The sequence below is a fragment of the Macrobrachium rosenbergii genome, chromosome 2, assembly GCF_040412425.1.
Source record: "Macrobrachium rosenbergii isolate ZJJX-2024 chromosome 2, ASM4041242v1, whole genome shotgun sequence".
Lineage (NCBI taxonomy): Eukaryota > Metazoa > Arthropoda > Malacostraca > Decapoda > Palaemonidae > Macrobrachium > Macrobrachium rosenbergii.
The window spans coordinates 21810819-21820317 of record NC_089742.1 but is presented as its reverse complement, the minus strand read 5'-3'; the positions used below and the strand labels follow the sequence as shown (position 1 = coordinate 21820317).

The window sequence follows — 9499 nt, the reverse complement described above, 5'->3', positions numbered from 1 at the left end:
TTTAAACGGAATATTGCTTCGTGAGCAATTAAGATGATATGTACGTGAAGTCAACGATGGAAAGAAACGTAATCAAACTTATCCTGGAGGCACATCCATTATTAAAAACAGAAACACAACGAACGATATTATCTTCCAACAAGGCGCCCTGATCTTTGATTGAAGAAATGACGACGCATGAACTGTGTTTCCAGGGGTCTTTTTCCCCTGCTGATTTCACGTTGTCAGTTTAGTGCCTACGTCGCGGGAAAGCGCTTTTCCTCTCGAAGTATTATAGAGATTAAGTATTTTCGAGAAGCTTGTCCGCGCTCTAACGAGAAAGCTATTTTGAGACCAAGGTAAGTTGGGTACACATGGGCTCCTTAACAGCATCGGATCATGGACTTAGTCTCTTTTTAGTTTACTTTTTTTAATGTTTATTTTGTTTTAGCACAAGGGAGTGTTCTTAAATTCAAGTTTGTGATTGCAAGTAATTTGCATACTGTGTGTGTTAAACTGAAACTCATCATGTTAATGAAAGAGCGATAGACAGGCAGGCATACTATCAGAGTTCGAGAGACAAACAGACAGACAGACAGACAGGCAGACAGATAGAGAAACAAACAAACTGACAGACAGACAGACAGAGTCGTTATAAAAATTTAATACGTTTTCCTTTACTCGATTATCTTCATTGAGTGGCAGACCAAGAGAAAACAAATTTCTCTCCCTTTAATGCCTTGAAGTATCACCATTATTACTTTAGTAATAATAATAGACTTTTCTACGCGTTATGAACAATGAAACTATTTTCACTAATTGTTAAAATGCGATGCTTATGAAACCATATCTACTAAGATATTTCTTTGAGAGTAGTATTTGTTTTCTGTAATAGTTTTATTTTTTTATTATTATTTTTAATAACAGACAAACTCCATGAGGTATGGCCATGAATGACTGCCCGTGCGATTAATGACGTCATGCAAGCTGTTGCTACAGCCTTCTACTTCTCAGCTTTTACCTTCTACAGCTCGTATCTTTATCGAGACTGCAAAATTACGCCTGCTTTCGCTGTTTCTACACTACTATGACACGCGTTAATTTCTTGTTTTTTTTTTTTTTTAATTTTCTGCTTTTAACTTATATCCTTCCAACAACTCCTTGACATCATTTACCTTGCGTGTCTTACTTCAGCTGTTAATATAGTATGTAAACATAAAAAATCAATGCTGGCTTTAAGTCAACAGCAAAATATTCTGTCAAACAAGTGAAACATTGTAGTGTTTATGCCATGGAAGTTTGGTAAAGTAGTCAACAAGAGAATCGTACATCACAAAGAAAGAGAGACTGAAAAGAAACAAATTTGCATAGGAGAGTACCCCTTTTATTTTTATAGTTTGTTAAAAAGAAATCCGAAAATTTAATGGGATCATTATTTATTAAGAAAATCTAAGGTGAACAGTAATGTAACTTCGTCGTATGAAAAACAAAATAGCCAGAAGGGGGCTATAAAATAAACTGAACTGATAATAAATTGATAATATCAACCACAATACACTGCAAAACGCTAGTTATATCAACTGGAGCCTCGTCCACGTGCAAATGACAGGAAATAATAATTACCAAGCGATTTTCCTCCCCATGTGTAGGCACAAAGATAACTCAGTTCTGTAAAAGCAATCAATCTTTCCTCTTGTTCATGGCTGAGACGAAGAACATTCCGGCTGGTGGTCAGAGATTTTACCGCAGTCTGAAAAGGGTTATCTTCAGATATCAGTTTATCGGTCTTTTTATTGCGGTGCTTGGCGATAAGTCCACTCTCATTTTTCGTTGACACCGGAATAATTAGGCCACAGGGATAAAAGTGTGTTGCAGTTTCTAGATATTGCCAGTTTTCGAGATAATAATCTCATTATCAGGGTCGATAATTGCGAGCATGTTGATATCATAGATATTGTTCAAAAAGAGATATAGCCCCAGTAAAGTCTGGTAAAGGGAAGAATCGGAAGGTATTGAACCCCATTGAACATAGTTTTAACTCAATTACACTCCACAGTTCTCGGAGAGAATGTTACATACACAAATTGGTATCGCTGGTGCGTCAAGGAGGTTGTTTTTCCTCAAAAGATATAAAGTTTTAACCGGTTGTTAGCAGTCCTTTTGACACGCTTATAGATAAAAGATGTATAACTACTGATAAAATATGGATGGATGGATTTACATAATGTACATAGAAATAATGCTTTGTTAAAGTTTTCTTTCCTTTAGCTCCAATTTTCTAGACGAGAATATTTCCAATGTCCTTGTGACGCTAGCATACGGGAATCACTTGCAATATCATTCATTTAATCACTATCTCCCTAAAAGAATACATTCAAACAGAGAGAGAGAGAGAGAGAGAGAGAGAGAGAGAGAGAGAGAGAGAGAGAGAGAGAGAGAGAGAGAGAGATTTCGTATACAATGTAAATATGAGTTTAACCAGAACCTCAGAAACTCCATTATAAATGGTGAAACTCAGTTTCACGGCAATTTGGGAACATTTAAAGATCTTATCTTAAAACAGTTTTTGAATAGTAGTTATTTAAATCTGAATATATCATTTCTGTAAATTGTTTACTGATGGGTTCTTCATAATCCCGCGATGGACCAGTTAGCGTATATTAGTTTTTTTTTAAAAACAAAGTATTTCTTTTTTATCTGAAGCCACTTTTAATGAATCCTCTTTCCAAACCCGACAGGGAAAGCAAATTTATCAGAGGCAGCTGAACAGAGCCCAGAGAGCCTCGAAACTCAAAACTTATGCCCTGACAAGAGGCAATGATAAGTTGTCCCATTAACTCCCTTAATAGATTTTTCCCGGACCTGTAACTGACCAGACGCTGCATTTTCAGAGCAAGAAACAGATACTAATAGTGCTTGCCAAAATGAAGGAAGAGAAACTTCATAGCCCGTTGTTCTCGTATGAGGAAGCCAGAAAAATGTGGTTTTGGTTTTGTGAAGTATGTTCATTAATCTTTTGAAAAGTGCTCATCATTTGCAGGAGTTTTAGAAAATAATTGTTATTGGTCGCCGGTGTATGTGAAAAGGATATCTAATTTAATTAAAGTTCGCTTATTATGGATAAATAACGAAAGACTGAAATATTATTAGCTTTGATTATCGAAAATAAGTATAAATGTATTAATGTGGTTTCACCCTTTGATACATCTAATTAACCTTTGAAAATACTAGTGTTTGCGTATATGTGTAAATGTGTTTATAAACATGTTCAATCATAACAACCTCATCTCACCAGCAATACACCTGAGATCGATCCTACAGGTGGGCTGGGATAATGGAGTCGGGTTTTTTTATGAAATACTTATTGTGCCTTTATTAACCTAAGCAACTTCAAGGTACACAGGCGTATAGATACACGTCCTTTAAGGGTAACTTATCATTTCAGTCAGCTCTCAATTGTAGTCTTTCTGGGGTCCGAACTGAGTATAATGCTACAAATCATTCTAATACGTTACTCATTCTGTCAGACCAGCACTTCATGGTCTTAGCTTGATCGTCAACACATCTGCGTTCTTCACACGTCCCTCTTACTTTTCTCCTCTTATTATACGATCAGGACATTGAAAGTCGCCATGTACCTCGCCCCAGGTTCATATGTGGCCATGCCCAAAGGGGAGAGCTAGCGAACCCCGGACACAGATATGGAAATATCTTGCTGGGTGGAACAATAACCAACAACAGGGAATATTTGTGGGATGAGATTCAAAAAGGCTGAGAGTATTGGTTTATACACGAGAGGGATGCTTTTTTGCATGAGAATGCTTTGCCCATCTTTGATGAATTGTCTAAAACAGAATTATCATCCACAGTTGCCCATGTTTTACCAATTTCAAAATATTATGCAGTTTTCTGGCATATTCAGTAACATTACTTTCCTAAACGAGGCTTGGGTCGACATTTGACTTACGGTTTTTTTTAGGAAACTTGTCCTCGTTTCTAAAGTTTACGTCGTCTGTAACCTTTGATGTTGTGACGTCAATCAAACATAATAATCAGTCAAATTTTACAACTTATACTGGGGCTCAAAAGACCGTCCAATTTCTTAATAGTCAATCTCCCCTTTACTGATAATATTCTCTGATTTTGATTAATAGCCAAAATACATGATACAGGGTCGGCTCCTGTCGCCTTTTACTCTACATAAACAATCTATTTGCCCTTTGAACAGTACCAATACTTCAGATAACAGAAAACTCTTCAACCATATAGGTGACTATTCATCGAGTAATCCCAGTTACCCTAGAACACTCAATTTATTTAATTCCTTCAGTTTTCTATAACATCTAATGCCTGATAATAAGTCTTAGGCACAAGCTCATTAGCCGTGAGAAAGTTCTCCTTAACATTCTGACAGTAAAAACTATTTTGTAATAGCTTAGATGAGTAACTTCTGCAGACCTAACACAAACACAGATTTTCCTAAGTAAATACTTATCATATAGTCATCATATTTAAATAATGTATATTTTGGGGAGTTTTGTTCTTTAGTATTCTTCTCTACAGTAGTGATATTTTATGTTAAATCTAGATTTAAAGTCGTTTAGACCTATTCACTAAACCAGAATTTACTATGGAAACACATACTCGTGAAATTAATTTTGATTTTTGTTTCTCGTGAATTCGCGTTATTCATGAATCCTTTAACCTCTTCGAGAAGCTTCGACGACTGAGTGAGGCTGCACTCTGTAAACTGCCCATTGGTAAGAAACCTTATCAAGAAGGAGGAGAAGCGTAAGTGACGTAACAACTGACAAGACGAGGTTCAAGTCCACTTTCGGATCGCCGCATATAAAAGACCGACTGGCGAGTCAGTGAAGCACAAAGCTTAGTGACAGTGTCAGTGAAAGAGCTCCGCGGAGAAAGACAGTCTCATCTGTTATTCTGCTCTCAAAGCAGCAAACAAAAGAGGACTAACTAAACAAATAACGCTTATTGCGAAAGTCTTTTCTACTGAATTTCTTGAAAGAGAAATGGCATACCGTCCCACAGCGAGAGCTCTCCTCAGCGGCGTTGCAGCTTTCAGGAATGTTGCCACCCTACAGGTTTGTTGTTTAACCTGAGTTTTTCCTTGGCCGAAATATCACCATCACTAATGAATTGCAGCGTATTCTTTGGTTTGTCATTTCACCACCATTAGCTTCTGACAGTTTATCATTATTATTAATGCCACCGTATTTGTTGTTGCTGTTTCAATAGCAAATTTATAACATCTTACTAGAATAATTCTTTGCTTAAAAATACTAATGTCTTTTATTTTGAGAAGGAAGCTCTTACTAGTCAATTGAAGCTTTTCATTCAATTTATTGTAGTTTTATATTTTCATCACTAGAACATTACTGTCTATATATCATGAACTTTATTTCTTTTATTTTGTTAATATTCACTCCTTGTTTGTTACTTCCATACCATCACCATCGCTCAGAAACTATAATAAAAATGATTTTCAGTAAACATGAAAGACCATGATACAAAAATAAAAAAATCTGTTGAAACTAAAGCAAAAGACACCTTTATCGTTCAGTAATTTACATTGATCAACATAATTTATGGGAAATTAAAAGTCACCATGGAAAGATATTCAAGTGGACATATAAGCACATGTTTAAACAATCACGTATGCACCATTTAAAAAAAAATATGTCCATTTTATATAGATACGATATTAATTTAGTAACATACTACAGGTGAGGCAGATATGCACCAAGAACTGCATCAACTGCAAGACCACTCGATCTCTGAGTCTCGCATCCAAAGCCTGGCAACAGCATCAGGTGAAGGAAGCAGCGGACTTACCAGGTAAATATCAAGTCTTCGAACTGTGGTCATTTTCATCAATGTAATCTACTGTAATCTTTTATGGTAGTAAAGTTTTTCAATTTTCATGTTATAAAAAGATAGAAGCATGCATGTTCAACAGACAGACAGAGAGAGAGAGAGAGAGAGAGAGAGAGAGAGAGAGAGAGAGAGAGAGAGAGAATATTAAAAGTTCCTTGTTGTTCCAGTTCCAGGTGTCCCGATATCTTCTACCCAAGTGAGTAAAGATTCAGTGAATGTCAAATTCGGTGATGGCAGCGAGAGCCCGATGCCCTACGTGTGGCTGAGGGATAACTGTCGGTGCCCTGACTGCTACAGCAACGAAGCCTTGGGCAGGAAATACCTTCTGACTGACCTCGACGTTGATGTCCAAGCTTTGGACATTCAGGTAGGAAGTGAAGTCACTTGAGGAAACAAAATCCCAATTTAATTGTCACTGGGTAGATAGGGGACGTCATTTCCCATGATTAAACCATTTTGTATATAGACAGTAATCCTATTTGTTGTTTTTATATAGCTAAGAGTTGTTACCTTCCTCTAAATAACTAGTGTATATTGCCATGTAGTATCCTGTAGATATGATGAAAAATATTAGCATATTTACATTCCTCGTTTATTTTCAGAGTAATGATGAGGTAATGAGCATCAAATGGAGTGATGGGCACGTGTCAGAGTACCCAGCAGAATGGCTCCATGCCAGGTCATTCACGCCAACAGCCAGAGCCCTCAGGAGAAAAGTTTATGCTTTGCCAAGGGTAAGGAGGGTTCCTCCATGTTTATGTCAGAGGCTAAGTTCCAGTAATAATGGCTGCACAAAATAATTTCAGTATACCTGAATGAAAGATATCTAAGTAAAATTCGAAATTCTAAACGCATTTAACTGTTTGTATGTATGCGTGTGAGAGTATTTTTAAACAGAAAGCCATAAACACATGTTTCTTACTCAGAAACCTTGGGGCTCCAACCACAAATTGCGAGAGTTCGATTTTGAGACAATGAAGAAGGACGATAAGGTCCTCCTCGAATGGCTCATAACTATGGAGACTCAAGGATCAGCGATGCTCAAGAATGTGCCAGATAGTGACGTCGCAGGACCTGAAATGATAGAACACATTGCATTCGTTAAACAGTCGCATTATGGGTGGGTATCCACTAGTTAACTGGACACGGGATTTTTAACTGAGAGTTAGCCATTCAGTAACTTATCTAAAAATTTAATATAAGCTCATTACATTGTCATTTTATTATACATTACTTTATAAGTATGAATTAAAGTATCTCCATTCGTAGGTAACTCTACTTGAATTCTTGCTATTTTCGTGTGTGTTACCAATTATTATTTCATAAATACAAAAACCCTTCAAATTACACTTTTCAATCATAAACCATGCTCCATATGTAAAGTCATACATTCATTATGTGAAGAGAGGTTCCCAGGATACTGTGATCTTTATTTTATTCCTTTCTCCACAGACCACATTCTCCAGTGATTAACAGACCAAACACAAACAACGTCGCTTTTACCAACGCCAAATTAGGGATGCACAATGACCTTCCCCAGTACGAGCAAATGCCCGGGGTATGAATCCATGCATGTTGCTTCTAATTTTTTTTAACCACCATTAAAATATTTTCATTTGCCTATATAATAATAACAATACTGAAGACATGTGAGAATTTATAATGTTTTGTCATTACTAATGTTGATTGTCATCCTTTCACCAGATCATATTCATCCACTGTGTGAAGCAGCACATTGGCACCGGAGGTGAAAGCGTCATTGCAGATGGGCTCTTTGGCGCTGAGCTCCTCCGGAGGGAACACCCAGAGGCCTTTGAGATCCTGACCACCACTGACTCCTACTTCTGGGACAAAGGTCACGCCAACTTCTCCTGGGAGATGGACGAGTTCTATAAGATCTCCAAGTTCCCTATCATCACGTGAGTCTCTATTTAAATCTCTTATAAAATCAGCAAAGGTGCTGAAGTTGAAAGAACCTTCATCATAGTATGTAAATGAAACTTTATGGATAGAAGGCTAGTTTGTTTTCTAATGAATTTTGTTAATGAATAAGTGAATTGACCAAAATAAATTCTAGATAACAGAGGTTAATAAGATATACTAACTACCTCAAAAGCTATCGGAGGCACTGAAATTAAACTTGTTATTGCAGACTTAACAGCAACAAAGAGGTCATTCGCGTTGCTGTCAACAACGCCATCCGGGACTCCTATCTCGACCTGCCATCGAATAAGGTCAAGAAATTCTACGAAGCCATGAAGCTCTTCAACGACATCCTTTACGCTAACTCCTCAACCTTCAAGATGGACTCCGGTAAGCATTCTCTCTTGCATTTGCAGCATTTTTTCTTTCAAGAATTAATCACGTGTTCCACTATAACAAGATATCCAATTGCATCTTTGATATGAAATTATTTGGGCTTTAAGGCAAATATCAATAAGAAGTAATAGAAAAAAAACTATCATAACAATTAAGCCTTTTCTCTCTGTAAAATTTTGTCTGAATCATTTTAATCATACATGATATAAGAATGTCACGAAGACCTATATAGTTGGGACTGCACATATGAAAGTATGGAGCTCTAAGATTGAATAGCAAAAGGATGAATACATAAACGATGCCCTCCATCAAGTCAAAGTGAGTTGTCTTCAGCATATCTTCTTTCTCATCCAGGTGACCTGATGACCCTGGACAACGTGCGATGCCTTCACGGCCGTGAGGGATACGAAGCCTTCAGCGATCGACACATCGAATCTTCTTACCTCGACTGGGATGAGGCTCGATGCCGCAGGAGGAAAATCCAAGAAAAACGAGGCCTCCTCCGTACTGTCTGAGGCCTAACTATTCTCTTCTTTTTGTTTAAGTTGTTCCTATTGATGTTCAAAGAAATATTTAGAAAGAAATTTCTAAATGAAATATTTAGTAAGAAAAGAAATATATCTAAAAAAATATTACGATGAAGGGTTAGAAGCATATAATTCAAGGGATTCCATAACACTCAATTTATGATAGAGAATATTTTGAATATATATTTTGTGTTTTCCTGTTCTTTTCTATTGTATATTTACTTCATAATTATTCTTTTATTCTTCATAACTTCTTTAATAATTAATTTTTCTAATACTTTGAAACGCTAGAGTCGGCCTAATGCCCTGACTACAAAATGTTTGATGACATTACTTTAGCTCGTGATGCATTTAACAGAATTCATTTCCATCTATTCTATTTTAAAATTTATATATAAATACGTCTTTATATCAACTTATGCACTCCATTATATATATCATTGTACATTACATTCATGTTCCATTGTAGAAACATAGCATTTATATTTTTTAACGAATATAGTTTTTAGTTATTGTGATAATCGAAAAAGAATTTTGCATTGTTCAGTGCATCCCAATAATTTATTTTTGTAATGTTTCGAAATAATAAAAATGAAAGGAATAATTACTTTCTATATCCTAAATTCTTCGTCAAACGTTCTTCTAAATGTCTAACACTCGATGATGGATACTTTTAAATAAGTGAGTTTCGAGTATCAAAACAGACGTCCTCAATTCACTATAATCCATTAAGAAAATAAATAAGAGAATATATGTTTTGTGTTAGGTGTTATCTAACT

The 9499-nt window shown here is 36.2% G+C and overlaps 1 protein-coding gene across 1 annotated transcript; it reads left to right on the top strand.

Moving 5' to 3' along the window:
• The first annotated feature begins 4857 nt into the window (after positions 1 to 4857).
• LOC136843952 (gamma-butyrobetaine dioxygenase-like) lies at positions 4858 to 9321 on the top strand. Its single transcript, XM_067112959.1, has 9 exons — positions 4858 to 5081; positions 5724 to 5835; positions 6042 to 6241; positions 6477 to 6608; positions 6801 to 6994; positions 7327 to 7432; positions 7579 to 7793; positions 8027 to 8187; positions 8548 to 9321. The coding sequence occupies exons 1-9, from the start codon at positions 5010 to 5012 to the stop codon at positions 8706 to 8708; spliced, it is 1353 nt and encodes a 450-aa protein (XP_066969060.1). The 5' UTR covers positions 4858 to 5009; the 3' UTR covers positions 8709 to 9321.
• The last annotated feature ends 178 nt before the right edge of the window (positions 9322 to 9499 follow it).

Coding starts and splice junctions, on each gene's coding strand:
- LOC136843952 (XM_067112959.1), top strand. CDS start 5,010: ATGGCATACCGTCCCACAGCGAGAGCTCTCCTCAGCGGCGTTGCAGCT. Junction 5,082..5,723: donor GGAATGTTGCCACCCTACAG/GTTTGTTGTTTA, acceptor AACATACTACAG/GTGAGGCAGATATGCACCAA. Junction 5,836..6,041: donor GGAAGCAGCGGACTTACCAG/GTAAATATCAAG, acceptor TTGTTGTTCCAG/TTCCAGGTGTCCCGATATCT.